Source organism: Pipistrellus hanaki (genome assembly GCF_964339955.1).
Source record: "Pipistrellus hanaki genome assembly, chromosome: 8".
Classification (NCBI taxonomy): domain Eukaryota; kingdom Metazoa; phylum Chordata; class Mammalia; order Chiroptera; family Vespertilionidae; genus Pipistrellus; species Pipistrellus hanaki.
This window is the reverse complement of record NC_140510.1, coordinates 30,702,054-30,724,645: the sequence shown is the minus strand read 5'-3', so window position 1 is coordinate 30,724,645 and position 22,592 is coordinate 30,702,054. Positions and strand designations below refer to the sequence as shown.

The window sequence follows — 22,592 nt, the reverse complement described above, 5'->3', positions numbered from 1 at the left end:
TAAGATGTCAGATTAAAGAGAAAAGTCTAATTTAGTGCTTTCAATTAAAAATATCATGTAGTGAACTGTAAAACAAGTGTTACTAAAAGAAAGTCAATAATCCTCCCTAGAAACAGCAGTTTCCCAGATATGAATATAAATTGAAATGTCTACCCAAAAATTCATGGCCAGGATGTTGAGGATCAGAATACTGAAGACTGGTTACAGAGAAGATAATGATTAAACAGTAAATGTATTGAGAGTAACGAGGGCCAGGTTTCTCACTATTAGAGAAAGTGAGCAAATACAGGAAAGGGTAAGACTCAAATATCTAGAGTAGGGGGTGGGAAATCTTTTTTCTGCCAAGGGCCATTTGAATATTTATAACATCACTAGAAGCCCGATGCATGAAGATTCATGCAAGAATGCGCCTTCCGTCCCCTGGCTGCCAGCACTGCCTTCACTTGGGCCAGAGCTACCTTTCCACCTTCCCACTCTGCCCAAAGGCTAAGAGAGGCTGTGGTGGTGCAGAAGACCTGCCTCTGGCTGCTCTGCACCTGCATATGCAAATTAACCTGCTGGTTTGTTGGGTTAATTTGCATACTCACTCCTGATTGGCTGGTGAGTGTGGCAAATTGTACAGTCAATTAGCATTTTATTCTTTTATTAGTGTAGATTCTCAGGCCATACAAAACTATCAACTTAAAAATTACCTGCTATATTTGGCCCAACATTTAATTAACTCACCCCTAATGCCTTGGCAGGGCCAGACTAAATGATTTTGCAGGCCTGATGTTCCCCACCCCTTACCTAGAGAAACAAACAACTGTGTGTAGTCACAAACACATCTATTTCTCCCACCCCTGCCCACTAAAGGGCTCCAGAAACAGCAGTACCATAGTGGCAACGAACAGATCTTTAAATGCCATTCTTTCCGGTAAAGGAACCAGGTTCCTTGGAAATATAAACTCACTTTGGGAATCATCCTAGTGTTTCAGGCAAAAAGCATCAATGAATGATAAACTCATGACTGTAAATTTGCTGAGGAACAGGATATTTAAATATCTCAAAGTATTTGCCACAAAACATTAATTTCTTAATTGCAAATACTCACTAATTTACTTTACAGTAAAAAACCTGGCAGATACCATCCTAACAAATAGTAAATGTTAACATCACCGTAATAGGACAAAATGGCATAATGCCTGCTGACATAATGCACTAGAAAAGACTATGGTATTACTTCTGAAGTATCCTTGTAAATAATGAAACCTGAATTTAATATTGACAAAATATCAACAAGGCCAGTTTGAGAGATTCTCAAAAAGTAAATAAGCCTATGCTCTTCTCTTTTGCAGGTCATGAAAAACAAAACTTGGGAATTGTTCCACATTGAAGACTTGTGTACAACTACTGTGAAATTGTTCAGGAAAATGTATACATAGAGGGGGGAGGTGAAAATAGTAAGAAAAATACAACCAACTGTTAATTGAGGAATCTAAGTAAAGGATATAAGGTGTCAGTAAAAAATTCTTATTTCTATAAAACAAGTTATTACAAAATCAGAATTATCAAAAATCCCAAGTGATCTTGACAGATATCCATAAATACTTTCTTTCAACTATTTCTATTTTCTCCCCTTTCTTCCTCAGCTTCTCCTGGCAAATTTTAGAAATCACCCCCAGTATGCATAATTTTAAGTATCAAGAACACCTCTTCTAAGGAAAGGGAAAAGACAAACATGTAATTGTGGACTTAATCCTAATTTTTCAGAACTAACAAAATAGGTAGAATTGTATCAACACAGGGATGCTCTTACCTGTTATATGCTAGGCACATAACATGTTTCTCTCTATTACTACTTAGTAAAAACTGAAACATAAAAAACAATTCTAAATAGCCTATGTTCTAGAAATATTTATACTAATTTATCAATGATGGATATTATTAAAATTATGTTCCTACCCTTTATTCAAGAAAAGTAATAGCTCTAATTATTACTGGAAGGTTATTTTCTAATAATATAAATATATACAGTGGAATCTCATTTCTCCAACTTAATTCCAGAAGGCTGTTTGAATACTGAATCATTTTTTCGCATTAGAAATAATATAAATTGAAGTAATTCATTCCAAACCTCCAAATGATGCTGTTTTAACCTTTTTTACATACATGTCTATTGTACTGTTTAATCTATAAATAAGTACTTTAAAAACAAAAAGAACATGACATGATAATTTAACAAAAAGGGAAGAAAATGAACATTAAAAAATGAAAATATACCAATAATTATAAGCAGAATCAAAAGCAAACAAAAATAACAAAACAAAAAAAACATGAAAATATTCACAGCACAGAATCTTGAGATTTTAAGTAGTAAACTAACTCATATTTATGCATTCTTTCCTTTGTCACCCAAGAGATACATGACTGAGAAACGAGGTTCTACTGTACTCATTCATGGAGACATTTAATTTGAAAGAATCAATTAGATTAAAATAGCTCATTATTAGAATGAACCAAAGCATATAGTTTTAAAAATCATACCACTATGTTAATTGTGCAATTTTAACTAAATAAAAATGAAGTTAAATTTTTAGAATCACTTTTTTTTTCTGTAAATCATAACCAATTAACCACTACCATGATTTTCTATTAAACTTAATGTTAACTCAATGATTATTTCAAATCAGACTACCAAGTAAGAACATTTTTATTTTAGCAAATATAAAAAGTTTCTTGTCCAGATAATCCCTTGCACCAAATGGAGTAAGTAAAATCATTTGACTAGGCAATGTCTAGACAGAATATTTGTCTTATAACAAGGAGTAGACATTTTGTGCATGTGTGGGGGGTGGAGGAGGGAGGAGAAAGGAAGGGAAAGAGAAAGAAAATGAGTATATTTCAAAAGTGTTCCTAGCATAGTAACTGACATTGTTATACAGTATCAAAAATAGGTAAAATGAGCTGGGGAAAACCATTAGAATTTGTCATGGCAGCAGTTTAGAAAGCCAGGTTTATAAAATATTTGAACAAATAAAGGTAAAGAAAATACTTACATTTAACTCTGGACTGAATTTTAATATTATATGGTGAGAAGTCGATGCAATCAACCACTACAGTAATAACATGAATGATCCTATCCAAGAACAACAAATTCTAGAGAAGAATAATTAAAAGTATTAAAAACTTTCAATTACTGATATAGTTTTCAAAAACAATAAGCACTGACAAAATTATAAGACTTTTACTCCCATATATAATTTACAATAACACACAATAGTTTATACTATATAAGTTACGTTAAGTATAAGTTATGAATATTTCTCAGTTAACTGCTGTGTGCCATGTACTATACTTTTTTTCTCAACATACCAAGAAAATAATTCAGCTTTAAGATGGCCATAAAACTCAACATATAAACGAATCAATTGAGAATGGAAGAGCTACATTTATCATTGATTTTTGATCGAATTCCTCTGGAAAATTACAAGTCTTCACTAAACAAACAAAAAATTAAAAGGTTGCTAAGCTACCTCACTCCCCTTCCTTCCCCTCCTCCAATCCAACTGAAATAAAAATAAGCCCATCCATAAAAGTATCAGATATTTTTCTGGAAATTTATTTAAACAGGGCAGGTATTTTGTGGAGACGTGGGGACAGGTTTCAAGGAAAGACTAAAAATATAAGGAAACCCGAGCACAATGGGTCTAAGAATACCTCAATAGCTTTCTGCCTAGCTGGCATGGCTCAGTGGTTGAGCATTGATCTATGAACCAGGAGGTCACATTGATCCCTGGTCAGGGCTGGATCCCCAGTAAGGGGTGTGTAGGAGGCAGGCAAGCAATTATCACTGCCATTTCTCTCTCTCTCTCTCTTCCATCCTCTCTCAAAAATGAATAAAAACGTATTTTAAAAAATAGAATGGACTTTAAAAAAAATAAGCAAAGCACAAACATATATAGAGAAATAAAAGGAACACAAGATAAACCCCAAAGGAATAAAAACCATGATTATTAGTCCCTCATTGAGCAGGTGTGGGTGGAGTTTTCATCAGTAAATGCCTCCACCTTCTGTATTACCTGCTGCTGTTGTATTCCTCCATCATAAAGATTTAGAGCGGGTCAACCAGGTCATTACATCTTAATAACAAGCATTACTGTAGAGTGATTGTGTGTAGATACCCGTTAGCTATTAGGGTGTGTTTTTTTAACCCATTGTGTGTGTGGGTAGGGTTAGAAAGGTTCATGGTCGGAAAACTGCAGTTCTCGAGCCACATAAGGCTCTTTGGCCCCTTGAATGTGGCTCTTCCACAAAATACCACAGCCTGGGCGAGTCTATTTTGAAGAAGTGGTATTAAAAGAAGTTTAAGTTGAAAAAATTTGGCTCTTAAAAGAAATTTCAATTGTTGTACTGTTGATATTCGGCTCAGTTGACTAATGAGTTTGCCGACTGGAAAGGTGAACTGTTCAGAAATTCTCTGAACTGACTGTGGGGACAAGCAGGTAACGAGTGCTGCTCTGGCATTCATCCAGGAACCACTAGCAGGAGCGGCGCCGCCCATCTAACATGAGCATAGGTGCTTCATAACAAACATTACTAGCATGTTCAACTGCATAATGTTCTGGCACTGTATTTTGAATGATATCAATTTATTAAATAAATGTATATATCCAAAATAAAAAAATAAAAACCTACATAAAGGATTAGAATACTGCTAATGCAAAAAATTTCCTGAGATGAAGATACAGTGCTTTAGATTGAAAAGGTCTATCCAGTATTTAAAAGAATAATGTAAAAAGATGCCCGAAAATACATCCTGATGAAATGTGTAAGTTACAAACATTATGAAAAAAATATCTTAAAATGTACAGAAAAAATGGCTAACAAGAAAATTAACATCAAACTATACGTTTGCAACAGAAGCGATAACAAATTAACTCTACTGCAAAATTCTGTGATACAAATTACCCTGTGTCAGTAAATATAACTAAAATGCAAATCTTTTTAACAAAACTTGGTAGGTGGTAAAAAATAAAAATTTGTGGAATTGTAATATATCCATCTCTTCACTTGATGGGCTAGAATCTTAACTTCTACAGGATGTTAACTCTTCAAATCTGACAGATTTGAGTAGTAAGTATCTAAAAGAAATAGGATAGAGCCCCACTGGCATGGCTCAGTGGTTGAGTGTTCTACCTATGAACCAGGAGGTCATGCTTTGATTCCCAATCAGGGCACATGCCTGGGTTGTGGGCTTAATCTCCAATGTGGAACATGCAGGAGGCAGCTGGTCAATTATTCTCTCTCATCATTGATGTTTCTATCTCTTTCTCCCTCTCTGAAATCAATAAAAACATATTAAAATATAATAAAGATAAAATAGAAGAGATATAGATAGATAGATAGATAGATAGATAGCCTGATTAAAATATTAATAAAGCCTAACCCATTTGACTCAGTGCATAGAGCGTCAGTCTGTGGACTGAAGGGGCCTGGATTTCATTCCGGTCAAGGGCACATGCCTGAGCCATAGGCTCAATTCCCAGTAGGGGGCCTGCAGGAGGCAGCCAATCAATGATTCTCTCTCATCATTGATGTTTCCATTTCTCTTTATCCCTCTCTATTCCTCTCTGAAATCAATAAAGACATTTAAAAAATAATAAATATAATGTTAGTAAAGGAAAAAACAAAATGAAAAAGATGTAAAGAACATATACTCTATTTCTAATTATATGAGAATTTAAATATACTTATTAAAACACAGATCCCATCTTTACTTATATGCTACATAAAACACAGTAAGGTTAAATAAACTGGTAAATATATACAAAGAAAACCCCAAATCCAACCTGGAGAGTATCATGCTAAATGAAGTCAGTCAGTCAGAGAAAGGTTAAGTATCACATGATCTCACTCATATGTGGAATCTAATTAACAGAAAAAATTGATGAACGGAGTGGATCCAGAAACATGGAAATAATCCTTTAAATTAAAAGATTAGGATCAGGATAAACTCACCGAAAAGTCTTCATCTTCCAAACTGACCAATATCTTGGAAGAAAGCTCCTCACAGCACAAATTCTCTTCTGCAGTTGCAACCAAAGCAGCACAGCGGGCAAATGCTCTATATAATTCTGACCAAGTTCTAAGTAAAGTTTTCATGGTGGCCTAACAATAACATTAAAACAAAAACAAACACACACATCAAAAACTTAAGTGTTTTATTTACATGTCAAATACCTAATAGAATACATCATTAACATTTAAAAAAATACTAACATTAAAAGTGTTATAGAAGAAACAGAGGATAATCAGTTTACCATCCACCAACAAAGCTCCAGTGGGAGAACCGTAATAATGCCACAATACCAAGTTATCAAGTGTTAAAAGTTATCTCTTCTCTATTTTTCTTTTTCCCATACTGATTAAGTCATTAAAAAGTCTTGAAACAATTACTATGAGAATTCATTAAAAAGGATAAAATAATGTTTTCAGAAAAATGAAAATTCCTTAAAAATTTGACATCACCTTACCTCTGGAATTTTCTGTGCTGAAAAAATGTGTTTTATTGGTAGAGTCAATGCACCATAGATGGCACTAAAATTATGTTCTAAGGCATCACCTTGATTCACTTCATTGGTCTGAAACAAGAAAAATTATAAATTAGGTATATCATCTAATTTTAGTGTGAGAATTATTAATATCATACAATATGTAGTGAATAGAATTGTGTCTCCAATGTTCATGAGATGGTAAACTCCTCACACTGTAACCGAATGTGATCTTATTTGGAAACAGGGTCTTTGCAGATATAATCAAATTTAAAAAGTCAAATGGTCCCCTTATAAGAAAAGGGGAATTTAGACAGAATATATAAAGAAGAATGCCATATGAAAACGAATGGTTGAGATTGGAGTAATGAATATATGTCAAGAAACATCACGAATTGTCAGTGACCACAGGAGGCTATGCAAGAGCCATGAAAGATTCTCCCTCAAAAGGTCCAGAGAAACCTGCCAAACACCTTGATTTTGAATTTCTGACCTTCAGAGCTATATGAGAATAAATTGCTGTTGTTTCAAGCTATTAATTTGTGGTATAATTTGTTACAGCAATGCACTGTTTCAAGTCCTAAAAAGGAATCCCAGAAGTGACTCCAAAATTGTTTATGGTACTACACACTGAAGGTAGCATTCAGGAAAGGACTTAAAAAATAGCGCCTTGCAAGTCCTTCAAACACTGGGAAAATATTTAAAAATATGCACCTATTTTCTTCCAGAAGAATGTGTTTAATGATGTGCTGGCTTGAGTAGCCAAAATAAGGCTATTGCAGTCTCACTTAATAAATTCTTTGGAGTCATCACTTCATTTGAGAGTTATGGTGAAATATTTCCAGAAAAACAATTTTTTAAAGATTGTAAGGACTTATCAACTCTCAACAGATTACTGATTTACGTACTACTATATGGCTTCACTAACATGGCTTGATCATGAGAAACCTCCTAATATACAGTCTAGACAAGATGACAGTTATTATTCCCCAAAATGCAAATATTGAAAGAACTCAAGATATACACATGAAAATTTGTATCATATGTGAGTGTTCCGGTATGAGACGCTCTATTGGAGAAAATGAACTGGATTAGTCCCCCTTAAATTATGCTTTATTGAACAATAAGGCAGAAGTGCAATGAAAAGAAATCAAGTAATCTTAAAAGTAGAAAATGAACCAATCACAGGAAAAAATATTTAATACCTTCTATTCAAATGCAAGCTCCTATTCATTTATTCAAATGCTCTAACAAGAAAAAAATTCCTTAAATCTTGGGGGAAACATAAATATGTAGTAGACTTTATCATACCTTATTAATCAACTCAGTTAACGGAATGACTATAATACTCCACATTCTCCAGAGATGCTCCTTGTTTTCCAACTGTTTTGCATTTTGTTCAATAACATTTAAAACCGAATCACTGAAAGCTAGTGGTGAAGTTGGACCAGAAAGAACACAACCTACAAGTGTCTCCAGGTTAAGAAAAAACCTGAAGAGAAAATTTAACAATGAAATAAACTGTACATTTTCCCAAAATACATTAATTACACTGCAATACAATTCTGAAAATAACACAAAAACAAGAAGTGAATTCTAAATCTTATTTTTTGACAAATTTTATTATATATTATTAACCCAAAGGATCTTATTTATAACAAAGCCAATTTTCCAAGGTAAACAAAGATCTTTTCAGCCCAGCCAGCATGGCTCAGTGGTTGATCATGGACTTATGAACTACGAAGTCACTGTTGAATTCCGAGTCAGGGCACATGCCCAGATTGCAGGCTCAGTCCCCCAGGGGGAGAGGGAGAAAGTGTGAGAGGGAAGGTGCAGGAGACAGGCAATCAATGATTCTCTCTCATCGTTGATTTCCTATCTCTCTCTCACTCTCCTTTCCTCTTTAAAATCAATTTAAAAAAAAAGTCTATATATATTTTAAAAGAATATTTTCAGCTTAAATTACCTTTCATCTTCTACACCATATCCCAAGAGATTATTGTTGAAAATTAATTGAATTAAGAATAAAGCAGGCGTTCCCTGCAGAAAGATGAGAGGTTACAGTTAATCTTGTTATAAAGAGTGCAATCTTCTTGTTACCCCCATTTTCTACAATTATGTGAAACATGATCCTTTTAAGGTTGACAAAATTTAACTTATAACATATATGATAAAAAAGGGATAAGTGTATTTGAATAAATTGACCAAAGAATCAATCTCTTTATTATTTTAATCACAGCTGTTCCATGTATAATGAGAAATGGCGACAGATTCCAGACATAAAAATTGTTAACTTAAAACTTGCTGGCCCAACAATACTTATATTCTGCTGATATTAAGTACACCTTTCACAATTTAGACAATGTTACTAAACCTGCAAAATTTGTAACGTTAACCAACACTATTATTATGTACAAGCAAATAGAAAACTTTTTTTCTGAAACCCCTTTTTAATCCCAGAAAATAGTTTCCTTAATAGTGACGTACTTAATTTTTTACATTATTACTCTATCAATTTTTTTCTTTAACATAATCAGCACATCCAATTTTCTCAAAATTTTACAACTTAAGACTCACTATTTGAAGAAAGGGAAATCATGGAACTTTTCTTTTTTTGGCTCATTTTAATCATATAATAACATTTAAGATACTTGCATTAAGAATATCCATATTAGCAACCTGATATGCTGGTGAACCTAATACTTTCTGAGGAAGTCCTTTAATTGTAATTTCCATGAGAACCTAAGAAAGACAAAGATTTTATTATAAGTATCTATATAGTACTTTATATAGTAAAGACCTACATAGTATTAACTCTATTTTTAATTGAAAAATTTGTCATGATACTTTCATTAAATATGTTGTCATATAATGTTGCACTAGTTTAAAAAGTTCAAATGCAGAAATATAAAAACTAAAATGACAAAGTCCTTTATTTCCAGGGATAACTAATGTGAGTTTAGAGTTTATTTTCTAGACCACCTAAATTTCCACATACATGTAAGTATACCAAGAAACATCTTCTATGTGTGGCAGTCATACTCTTTTATACCATTATACAAGTGATATTTTACTAAAATAATATGACCTTCATCTGACTTTATAGAGTTTTCACATCAATATATGTAGACACACATCTAACTGCTATATGAATATACATAATGCAAAAACATTTTTCTATTAATGGCTCTTGAGGCTATTTCTAGCTTTTTATATTACAAAAAGAAATTCTTTAATGAATTATGTACTCACAGTACCAGAATCAAGTATTTCTAAGAATTCCTAACTAAAAGCTGAATCTACGACATGCCTCTCAAATGTGAGAACCTAGCAAACTGTTGACACAAAATATCACTAGACTGATAATTAACCTGAACTATATAAAAGTGACGTTAACAAAAAGGAAAACTGTTAGTGAAAATATGGTTCACATATACTCTTTTGAAGCAGATACTAATGAAAATAAATAGCATTTGTTAACTCATTTACTTTGTTCCTGGAGTATTGTACACATATCAAACCATCCTGAGAACACTGCATTATTTCTTAACAGAGACAAGAAAAACAGATCCATTGCCCTACTTCATTCAGCTAATAAATAGGCTGAGATTCAACCTAGAGAGAGCCCTTGCTATTAACCATTATGCTCAACTGCCATACTAGGTATTGTCACAACACATACAGGAAACAGATTCAGATTTTATGTAAGGGTATTATTTGCCCCATCTGCAGCTTATTTGGGAAGATTCACTATTATAAAAAGTACATTAATTAGCTTTTCTCATACTCCCCTATACATAAAAGATATGTTTAATATCAATGTAATTATGTTGGTTAAAGAGATTTCATTTAATGTCCTGGCCAGTGTGGCTGAGTTGGTTGGAATATCATCCCATACACAGAAATGTGGCAGGTTCGAATTCCAGTAAAGGCTTGTACCAGGGTTTCAGTTTCGATCTCCCTATGTGGGAGGCAACCAATTGATATTTCTCTCACATTGATGTTTTCTCTGTGTGTGTGTGCATGTCTCTCTCCCACTCTCACTAAAATGAATGAAAAACATATGCTTGGGTGAGGACTTAAAAAAAAAGGGGGGGGGGGAGTTCTTTTAAAATGCAAAAGATCCATAATAAGATTGTTACATTTTCTTAAGTGTACAAATAGCAATTAGTGGAGCTTTGCAATCTGTTTTAAAATATACATACATATATATATATATATATATATATATATATATATATATATTTTTTTTTTTCCCCCAGAGAGGAATGGAGAGGAATAGAGAGTTAGAAACATCAATGAGAGAGAAACACTGATCAGCTGCCTCCTATACACCCCCTACTGGGGATGTGTCCCAAACCAAGGTACATGCCCTTGTCTGGAATCAAATCTGGGACCCATTAGTCCACAGGCCGACAAACTATCCACTGAGCCAAACCAGTTAGGGCGAGCTTAGCAATCTTGTCATAATATTAGTGTTCATCCAAGTTTTTTCAGTTCAAGTTTCTTGTCCTTTACCTAATTTTCTCTCTGTAGCTTATCCTTCTTCTCATTATAAGATTTTTATAGTTGACATTATAGCCATTACTTTGTTTTCAAATGACTATTAAGTCAATGGAATAGCATTTATTACATGGCCAAACTCATGATTAATACTTGATATTTCTCAAATCCTGATCTGCAATATAAAATTCAATTTCAAAGAGTGGTTTTTAAAAACCAGCATATAGGTATTGTACTTACCAGTGTTTTTGATACAGGAAATACTTCCGATTTCACTATGGTTTGCAAAGATTTTAATAAGAGGGTCAAAACCTCAGAACCTGGTCTCTCTTTTTTGTTACCTATGGACAAGTAAAAGCATGAATGTACTTCTAAACATACAATTACTAGAGGCCCAGTGCATGGATTAGTGCACCAGTTGGGTCCCTCAGCTTGCCCTACAGGGATTGGGCTGAAACTGGCACACCATTGTCGCTCTTGCATGCCATTACCACGCATCCCTACCACTCATTCCAGGGCCACTGCGCTGCGCCTGCCACAGGCTCGCCCATCGGGAGAGGCTCGTGCTACAGCAGCAGTGCTCGCCAGCCATGGGCCCTGCATCTGGGCCCTATCAGTCAGCTGAGCAGTGCTTCCACTGTGGGAACACTATGTCCACCAGAGGCCAGCTCTTGTGCTGAGCGTCTGCCCCCTGATGGTCAGTGCATGTCATAGTGACCAGTCATTGTGTCGCTTAAGCTTTTACATAGATTTTCAGGGGTAAAAACATACATTTAAGAGAGCTATGAAAATTATTTTTTTACTAAATCAAAAAAATGCTTTGTGCTCTGGCCAGTGTAGTTCAGTTGGCTGAGCATTATCCTATGCACCTAGGTCACCTGTTTGGTTCCCTGTCAGGACACATGCTCAGGTGGTGGCTGTGCAGGAACCAGCCAATCAATCTTGCTCTCTCATCCATATCTCTCTCTCTCTCTCTCTCTCTCTCTCTCTCTCTCTCTCAGGAACCAGCCAATCAATCTTGCTCTCTCATCCATCTTTCTCTCTCTCTCTCTCTCTCTCTCTCTTCCTCTCTCTCTCAAATCATTGAAAACATATATATAAAGTGCCTTGTTAAAAACTAAGTCTGGAAGCTATAGTTCAAAAAATTATTTTAAAATAAATTTTATATATAAAAGCCAAATAATTTAATGAGTGCCATAAAAATCATTTGATCAGTATTATGGTGCTTACCTGATTCAATAACTAATTTGACCAAGTTAATTAGCTCTTTCCAAATAGCACTGACAACTGCATCTGTCAAAATAAAACGTAAAGTACTTTAGAACAAAGTAGGTATGACTATAATGGCACTCCTCTCAACCTTATACTAAAGAAATTGAGCAATTAATTTAGAATATAATTTTCCTTCTAATATTCAACTTTATAATAAATCAGTTTATAAAACACTATCACCTTATTTTTGTTAAAGAAATGTGATTGTTTTTTTGTTTTGTTTTGTTTTTAAGGACTGTACCATATTAACACAGGGTCATGTAACTATAGTTCACTCTTTTTTTCCCCCTTCACTTATATTTTCTGTATTCAATATCTTAAACTTTTGAGACAACAAAAAACAAATATCAGAATACCTAAAAACCACTAGAAAAAAATTTCCCAAGCCAATTAAATAGCAAACTATTTTATTTACGAAATTTCTTCTCTTCGCTTGATAGGCTATTGAACAAATGAGTTAGGTGTAGATGATGGTATAATAGTCTGAGCTTAATTCATGGCTCTACCATTTACTGTTTGACTTTGGACAGGTTATTTACTTATAGAACAATGGAATTTTCTCATCTGCAAAACTAACACAAAAGATTATTGTACGGATTAAATAAACTATATCTTACAATATAATCTAGATCAGTGGTCGGCAAACTCATTAGTCAACAGAGCCAAATATCAATAGTACAACAATTGAAATTTCTTCCGAGAGCCGAAAATCGACTTCTGTGCATGGACCACGAAGTTTCAATCACACTATACATGCATGCCTGGTCATGATTATTTTGTGGAAGAGCCACTCTCAAGGGGCCAAAGACCCACATGTGGCTCGAGAGCCACAGTTTGCGGACCACTGATTTAGATAATAGGTGACACTATATAACTTTGCTATTTTAATTGATTTTTGAACAAATGATTTTAAAAACTTGTCTTAAATAGTTACCAGAAGCATCTTTGCCAACTGCAACAAAGCTATCATGAACAGCAGTGATAAGTGTATTTGCATATTTGGAAAAAAAAGAAGAGTTGCTGATTAACGGATATTCGAGAGGCTCTAGAACAAAAAAAGAGACAACTGTGTAAAACCACTTTATGAAATAAACTTCTCAATATTAAATTTTAGGTGGTATGACATGTTTTCTATTTAAAAAGCTTATAATTATTTCATAATTACAAAATATTTTTATTAAACTATTTTAATTCAAAATTCCAAATTATACACAAATAATATTTACAAATAACATCTACCTGATTTCTTTTTTTTTTTTTTCTTTTTGTTAACCCTCACCCAAGGATATTTTTCCATTGATTTTTTAGGGAGAATATGAGAGAGAGAAAGACAGAGAGAAACATCGATGTGAAAGGAACACTTAGATTGGATGCCTTCTGCACAAGCCTTGACCAGGGTCCAGGCCAGGGAGAAGTGTGCAACCAAGGTACCCTTGACCGGAATCAGACCTGGGACCCTTCAGTCCCCAATCCACTGACCCAAACCGACTAGGGCACATCTACCTGAATCTTAATGCTATTGGTAGACAGACTCATTTAAGCTTTTTAAAAGTCATATGTTAAAAAAAAAATATGAAGAAACTTTCCTAAAATCATTCCAGTACTAATCAACTCACTTCCAATTAACTGTGTTCTATACTGTTTCAATAACTGAAATTATTTTTAAAGCAAATACCTAAGCTCAGTACAAGTTTGTTTTGCTTAGCAAAACTTAAAACTTCTGGACCCAACAGAAAATGAAGTAACATTTCAAGTCCTAAAAGTTGAATAGAGGGGATTGTGGCCATTACACCAAAATTCGAACTCAAGTTCATCCGGGTGGTTACCGAGGCTCCATATGGAGAAGCACCTTTAAAGCAAAAGAAAAAAAGTTAGGTAAGCTTAAATTATCTACCCAAATGAACATATTGCTCATTTCCTTCCAATGAAATCTACCTTCAAATGTAAACTGTGTTTTTCAAGAGTTGAAAGTTTTTGTTTAAAACCCACAGAATTCCAATTAAATATTAAGAACAAGATTATTTGTTATAATACAAATCATTTAAATGAATAAAATTCTCAGGCAATAATCCTTACCCTAAATTATTACTATTCAGGAGTAAGTATAAAAAACAGCTAACAGAAAGTAATAATAGCAAATAACTTTCTTTCATGGTATACATGCTAAGCCACATTTCTTACATATCTTAAGATGTTGTTTTTAACATGTTAACTGGGGAGTTCCCTTTTTAATTACGAAACATACAACGGGCGCATACTCTTTCTCTAGGACGTGTCAGTACGTCACACCCAGCGGACCTAATTTTATATTATTTTTTTTATTTATACTTAATTAAAATAAATGAAATATACATTTTTTCATTTATTTATATATAAAGCACAAAGATACAAAATTACAAATAAATAGAAAAGAATACCAACAAAACAATGGAATCATCAAATTAAAAAATTATAAATTTTACAAACAATTATAAAAATTACAGCCGAAGCCGGTTTGGCTCAGCGGTAGAGCGTCGGTCTGGGGACTGAAAGGTCCCAGGTTCGATTCCGGCCAAGGGCATGTACATTGGTTGCGGGCACATCCCTGGTGGGGGGTGTGCAGGAGGCAGCTGGTCGATGTTTTTCTCTCATCGACGTTTCTAGCTCTCTATCTCTCTCCCTTCCTCTCTGTAAGAAAATCAATAAAATATATTAAAAAAAAAAAAAAATTACAAAAAATATATGCTGTCCCTCTCAGGGCGCAACATATATTTCAAGGAAGTATTCATATGTCCTACCCGTTCCCAATAGTGTTTATGTTTGATGTATTTATAGGTCCCGCTCGGTTAACAGGTTAATAATGTCCCTTAAAATACTGGCTCTGAAACCAATACAATTATCTGTAATGTACCTCACAGTAATGTACTGTGGAAAAGTTGATCTTTCCCAACTACAAAAATGCAATTATTGCAGTAAACATTAATGATGGAGAATATATAATGATCCTTGTGATGGGGGACCAAAATTATTAAGTCATTTCATGTGAATAACACTGAACAGTTTTCAGCCAAAGCATTTAAAAAAAAATAAAAATAAAAACAAGTTTGACTATCTCTTACCTTTATGTTGAGGGGTCATAGGACTTAAGCCTGGAGAAGTAGCTAGTCGAGATGAACTGCCCTGAGGTGAAGCATTAGCATCAATGCTTATTGTGCTTTGAATTAGAGGCACACAAACCTATTAGGGTAACAATAATAATAAAAAGGAAATGGTATTTGTAAACTGCACAATTTCCTTTAAAAAAAAAAAAAAAAAAAGCCTTGTGTGACACAGTTGATTTTCTTTAAGAAGCAGTATAAATTCTGTTAGAATGTTGAATTTTATGAACTATTTCAATACATAGGCAAAATACTGAAATTTGGACAAGTGAAAACTTTTACCAAACTGTATTTACCCCGAGATGCATACTATCTATAAATTTCAGTTCTAAATTCCAAATTATACACAAATAATTTTTGCAAGTAACATCTACCTGAGCTTTAATGCTATTGGCAGACAGACTCATTTAAAATTTTTTAAAAACCTACTAAAAATATATGAACTAAGACAACTTTAAACTCATTTCTAAGATCATTCCACACAATCAAATCTAGTCAATGAGAATAAATTATGCCAATGAATGTGGACAACTGATAAGGTTAGTCTAATAGGACCTTACCATGGCAAAATTGCAAAAAATTACAGTCCCAATTATGTAACACTATCAATGTCCAATTTTAATTAGTTCATCTTCCACCAAGTTTAAAAGTGTTAAAAATTTCAAGTATATTTAAAGTCTCCCTTTCTAAGAATATACTCACTGCTTATTAGATATTTACATAGACTAAAAGACAAGGACTTACAAATCCAAAATTAAAATATACTGAAAAATCCAAGATAAGCAATAAAAAAATGAAAGCTATCGCACCTGTCCTTTTTATACTTAACTAAAAAAAAATTTCAGACCCTGTGCAGGTAGCTCACTTGGTTAGAGCATCGTCCCCGTACAACAAAGGTTGTGGGTTCTTTCCCCAGTCAAAGCACATATAAGAATCAATCAATGAATGCATAAAATAAGTGGAACAACAAATTAATGTTTGCCTGTCTGTCAAATCAATAAAAAAAATTTTAGAAAAAATTCAGAAACCAAGGTTGGGATTAACTGCAAAAACAAAGAGGTACAGATAAGAATATTAATCCTGGGTGTAAATGCCCAGAGGATATCAATATCTAAAGAAATTTGTAAAATCATTTCAACAATATTAAAAACATATGATGGAATTTAAATAATTAGTTATCCCTAGGTAGCCTGAAAAGAGAAACAAAAATAACAATCCAATTTTGTTATCTACACACTATAGCATTTGATTTCTGTTTTAGTAATATTGAATCTATTCTCAGTTATATTCTAAGTCCTCTGAAATTCCTTTTTAAAAATATTTATGTCTCTAAGAAATAGATATTTGAGTGTTTGCCAATTAAAAGGGCTTAGTCAAGAAAAAAGATCTTTTATATATTGTGGTCTGCTAACACAGCAAAAGTAACACTGAAAGATTATAGAACACATTAATAAAGAAAACACAAAATATTATTATCAAAACTTAGAATAGTACCTGTTCAAAATTAGCAGGAAGATGAGGTCCAAGTCTCATTAGTAAATACCACCAGACTTCTAGTTTTGTTAGAGCAAGAGCTTCTGTTCGCACATGGATGGAACTCAAAGGCTGCATTAACAACTTTAATCTTTTCGCACTACACAGTATTTCTTAAAGGAAAATGAAACAAGCACCCAGGTAAATATTAATACATTTAAGAGCAAAAGATTACATTTTAAGAATGAATATACAGTAGTCCCCCCCCCCTTTTATTTTTCTAACCATATCAAGGGAATAAATTCTTTAAAATTTTTTATTCAACAGGTGTGTTCCTGTTTCACCCAAAATTTTCCCCTGACAAACTCCAGTACACCTAGACAACAATAGTTAGAAAGGCAATGACAAAAAAGTACTATTTATTAAATGCTGAGGGCCAGGGGTGATTTTGCAATCAAGTGACATCTGTCAATGTCTAAAATATTTTTGGTTGTTACAACTTGAGAGGCAAGGGTATGGAGAACACTACTGGCATCTAGTGAGGTGCATTCAGAAATGCTGCAGAGCAGTCCTCCACAACAAACTGTCTAGCCCGATATTAAAAAATGTTGAGAAACTGTCCAAGCTGCTTTGTATTCTTGTCATCTCCACTTTACAGGTAAAAAATAGAGGTTTACTGCCTAGCTGGTGTGGGTCAGTGGTTGAACACTGACCCATGAACCAGATCACAGTTCAATTCTCGGTCAGGGCACATGCCAGGGTTTGAGGCTCTGCCCCCAGTAGTGGATGTGCAGGAGGCAGATGACTGATGACTCTCTCTCATCATCCATGTCTCTATCTCTCTCTCCTCTCTCTCTAAAACCAATAAAAACCTATTTTTAAAAATAGAGGCATTTTTTACATTCTGTCAAAAATGAATATATTTAACCAAAACCGGTTTGGCTCAGTCAATAGAGCTCGGCCTGTGGACTGAAGGATCCCAGGTTCGATTCCAGTCAAGGGCATGTACACTGGTTGCAGGCACATCCCCAGTAGGGGGTGTGCAAGAGGCAGCTGATCGATAACTCTCTCTCATCAATGTTTCTAACTATCCCTCTCTCTTCCTCTCTGTAAAAAAATCAATAAAATATATATTTTTAAAAATGAATATATTTAAATTTTGCTAATAATTTATTTTATCAAGCATTATAACTGTTGTTGACATTAGATTTTGAAAACCTACATCTACATTAATAATTACATATTAAAATTCAGCAAAAAATGAAATCTAATTCTTTAAGCAAAATATTTACATCAGAATTCTATAGTGTGTGAGTATGACTGGGAATACATAAAAAGACAGTCTGTGCTAAAGTAACTTATCAAAAAGACTTCAAAAGGACTTTGAAGTAAGAAAATAAGTCAGACTACTGTGAGAACAAATCCTCTACATACGAGCTCCAAAAAAACCACCTGTAGTAGATTGCCAAATGCCATACAATCCATTTTCTTTTAGTTACCAGACTTGTGTTCATTCATAACAATGATGGCTGACCAATTTTTACTTATTTATCTAGTCTCCTGTTTAGCCATTCTACCCAATGATACTTAACCCTTTGCACTCCGAACCATTCTGGACATTGGCTACCAGCTACTCGACGCTACTTTGCAGCGGAAACGTGCGTTGAATTAACTCAATTCCCTGTAATCACTAATAAACTGCAATGTCCCCCCTGAGAGGGGACATCCGAGTGCAAAGGGTTAAGTGATGATGAATGTGGATTTCTAGAATGCTCAATATGGATAGCCAACTCAGCTAAGAAGTTCATTTCTGCTTTCTGCCTTCCCTTTTTCCTATAGTTTGTAACTAGGCATACTGAAGATGACAGAAGAGTCAAGCACTTTGTATAACGACTGCCTCGACCTATAATACAAGTCATAGACTCTAGCTCTAGACGTACTTCATCTTCTTTAAACCCTTCCTATTTTATGCAGTAACATTCAATCATTTATAATTCCAACAGATTTAGTCATGAACATTAAGTCGTGCTAATAGTTCATAAGCAACAAAAAAAAGAAAGTGACATTTCTAATTAAAAATGGTGCCCAGTAATGCACTTTTACCAACCTTTTTAATAAAAGTAATGATAGTCAGATGGTCAGCAGGGGAGGGAAGTTGGGAGGGACCAGGCCTACAAGGGAGGGCAGCTAGGGGCGATCAAGCCTCTAGGTGAGGGCAGTTAGGGGTGACCAGGCTGACAGAGAAGGGAAGTTGGGGGCAATGAGGCCTGCAGGGAAGGGCAGTTGCAATTTGGGGGGATCAGGCCTGCAGTGGAAGGCAGTTAGGGGTGACCAATACTGCAAGGGAGGGCAGTTAGGGGTGACCAGTCCCACATGGGAGGGCAGTTGGAAGTGACCAGGCCTGCAAGGGAGGGGAGTTGGGGGCAACCGGTTGGCAGGGGAGGGCATTTAAAGGTGACCAGGTTGGCAGGGGAGGGCAGTTAGAGGCAATCGGGCCAGCAAGGGAGCAGTTAGGCATCTATAAGGCTGGCAAGGAAGTGGTTAGGGGCAACCAGGCAGGCAAGTGGTTGGGAGCCAGGGTCCCAGATTGGAGGGGTGCAGGCTGGGATGAGAGACACATCTCCCTCTCCCATGCACAAATTTCATACACCAGGCATCTAGTCACTTTATAAAATACATTAAAAGTGAAAGGAATGGTCATTGGTAGAAAAAATATATATAGGATGAAATCCACATTACTTAGTACATCTGTATGTATTATTCTGAATATTAATTACTCAGTAAGTAGGTACTTAATACTGACCCATCTTTGGGCTAAACATTCTTTTTCATCTATATCTATATATGTATCTATATCTCTATCTATCTATGCATCCATCCTTTCACACCAAACACCTTCACTAGGATAATAGGATGTTAAGTTTAAAGTAAATCACAAGGAAACACTTACATCATATATAATAAAAGCCTAATATGCAAAGTGACCAAACAGTGGAACAACCAGTTGGCAGGGGGTGGGGTTGGCGAGCCGGCAGCGCCAGACCAGCCATGGTGAGTGCCAGCGGGAAGAGGGAGGGAACAGCTGCTCATAGGCTGGCGTTGTCCCCTGATCACTCCCCATCCCCTGGTTCTCACCTACCAGTAGCTGAGCCAGAGCTGCCCCTGGTGGACAGTGTGCTCCCACAGGATGTCCATCAGTCAGACATCCCTGAGGACTCCCAGACTACAAGAGGGTGCAGGCCGAGCTGAGGGATCACCCTCCACTCCCCCATCCCAGTGCACAAATTTTTGTGTACCAGGCCTCTAGTATATTAATATTAATCTACTATTAGGTACAGTTCTAAATGTCCTCAGAGATAAAAAGAAGTTCACCAGTTGCCCTTGCTGGTTTGGCTTGGTGGATAGCGTTGTCCTGCGGACAGAAGCGTCCCCGGTTTGATTCCAGCCAGGGGTACATGCCCAGGTTGAGAGTTCAATCCCCAGTGGCAGCCAATCTATGATTCTCTCTCACCATTGATGTTTCTCTCTTTCTCCCTTTTCCTCCCTCTCTGAAATCAATAAATATATATTTTAAAATTCAGTCAGTGATATGTTTATTGCATAACAATCACAATTGTTTCCTATCATCTATTGAGACCTTTGATAAATTATGTAATCACTCCAAAATAGTAAAAATACTTAGTACCTCAGATCTATTGTGACCATAAGTAAGATAGGTAATAATGTACTAAGAGTGCCACAAATGGTATTTGATAGTTTTTGAACATTAAATATTCAAAATTTCAAAATATTACTTACCTGGATTTAACGCAAAATTATCTATTAAACTCTTCCAAGCAATAAAAGCTATTTTTTTAATTATGGGTGCTCCACTACGAAATCCCAGTTCCTCCAGCTGTAATAGAGAATTAATGAAACTCCCACTTCGATGTAAAGTCTAAAAAAGAAAAAGTCATTTAAAAAGTTATTGACTTGATGAAACAAGGCATAAGGCACTAGTATGATTCACTAATCTAATTCATTCCGTTTCAGTTAAATAAAAGTCTTAGGAATTAACAGTTTTCAAAGTACCAAATTCTATATGCACATTCAAATTTCAAAATTACAAAATATAAACTTCATGAAACAGATAATATAGAACACAAACCATTACAGAAAATTAGGAAGGTCAGATAAAAACCAATTTTACTAACATAATCCCAAAAAGTGAGTACATGAAAAAAAATATATATATAATCTATATTAAAGAATAAATAAGAAATGTTAGATACTGAAATAAAACACCTTTTCAAATACAGTAAATAAAACTGGTATGAAAAATGGTTAAGGGGAGAAACCAAAATGGTGGCATTAGGTAAACACCTACACTGCTTCCCCACACAACAATTTTATAACGGCAACTGGAAGACAGAGCGGACATCATCCAGAACCACCGGAAAGCTGGCTGAGTGGAAATTCTACAACTAGAAAAGAGCACTGAGACTCAGAGGAGCTGAGGAAGTGAGGAGACCCGAGCACTTGGAAAGGGCAGGCGGCTGAATAAGCGGCGGAAACCAAGTGCGTGGCTACCTTTCTTGTTAAGGAGGAAAACAAAACCTCCCGACTGCACTGAAATCCAGCTCTGGGTGAGACTTTGGGTACCAGGTTCATTCGGGGAGAATCTGGACTGTCAGGCAGTGTGTTTCTCTCAAGAAACTCAAGAGCAGCTTTCACTCAAAGGTGCGAACAGCCATCGCCACAGGACACTGAAATACAGGGCCCTCTTAGGGCGGGGCTGACAGGAAACCTGAGACTCCACCCTATCCAAGCTGAGCACAGAAGCGCTCCAAGCGAAGACAGTGGTGATCCTCACAGCCAATTGTCCTGGAGGTCAACTCCCCCCAGTGAAACCAACAACAATCAAGGCTTAACTACAAGACTGCACACACAGCTCACAAAGGGGTACACCAAGAGTGTCCACCTCAGATAACTGGAGAGGCTGAGCTACTGGGCCCTCCTAGGACACCTAGCATACAAAGCAACTCCATCAACTCAGGGAAGCAGCTAAAATGCAGAAACAAAGAGGCAGGCCACAAATGAAGGAAATGGAGGAAAGCAAAAGATTGGATATAGAGTTCAAAACCACAGTTATAAGGTTTTTCAAGAATTTCCTAGAAAAGGCCGATAAATTTAACTAGACCCTCGATATGAAAAAGTATCAACTAGAAACTAAGCATATACTAACTGAAATTAAAAAAATATTATACAGAGACCTAAAAGCAGACTAGAGGATTGCAAAAATCAAGACAAAGATTTGAAATACCAAGAAGCAAAAAACACTCCTCCGAAAAAGAAAAAAGCATCCAAATAGTTGAAGATAGTGTAGAAGCCTCTGGGACAACTTCAAGCATGCCAACATCCGAATTATGGGGGTGCCAGAAGAAGAGAGAGAGCAAGATACTGAAAACCTATTTGAAGAAATAGTGACAGAAAACTTCCCCCACCTGGTGAAAGAAATAGACTTACAATTCCAGGAAGAATCAGGGGTATAGAAAGGGAGTGGGAGATGCAGGAAGAGACTGAACAAAAAGCATACACCGGAGAAACCAAGATGGCGGCATAGGGTAGACACCCGAATGCAGCCTACCACAACAAATTTGAATTTAGAACTGAAAAACAGGGGAGGCATTGCCCT

The 22,592-nt window shown here is 35.4% G+C and overlaps 1 protein-coding gene across 9 annotated transcripts in view; it reads right to left on the bottom strand.

Annotated features, from left to right (window-relative positions):
* RIF1 (replication timing regulatory factor 1) overlaps nt 1-22,592 on the bottom strand; it is a 61,006-nt gene that overhangs the window by 24,479 nt on the left and 13,935 nt on the right. For all 9 annotated transcript variants that reach the window (XM_084893014.1, XM_084893019.1, XM_084893022.1 and 6 more), the window contains exons 9-21: nt 20,717-20,855; nt 16,940-17,091; nt 15,407-15,524; nt 13,984-14,157; nt 13,243-13,353; nt 12,267-12,329; nt 11,277-11,377; nt 9,189-9,275; nt 8,500-8,573; nt 7,845-8,025; nt 6,516-6,623; nt 6,001-6,150; nt 3,039-3,138 (exon numbers count right to left, since the gene is read on the bottom strand). In XM_084893014.1, the coding sequence (XP_084749140.1) occupies nt 3,039-3,138; nt 6,001-6,150; nt 6,516-6,623; nt 7,845-8,025; nt 8,500-8,573; nt 9,189-9,275; nt 11,277-11,377; nt 12,267-12,329; nt 13,243-13,353; nt 13,984-14,157; nt 15,407-15,524; nt 16,940-17,091; nt 20,717-20,855 (1,558 nt within the window). The remainder of the gene's footprint in view (nt 1-3,038; nt 3,139-6,000; nt 6,151-6,515; nt 6,624-7,844; nt 8,026-8,499; nt 8,574-9,188; nt 9,276-11,276; nt 11,378-12,266; nt 12,330-13,242; nt 13,354-13,983; nt 14,158-15,406; nt 15,525-16,939; nt 17,092-20,716; nt 20,856-22,592) is intronic.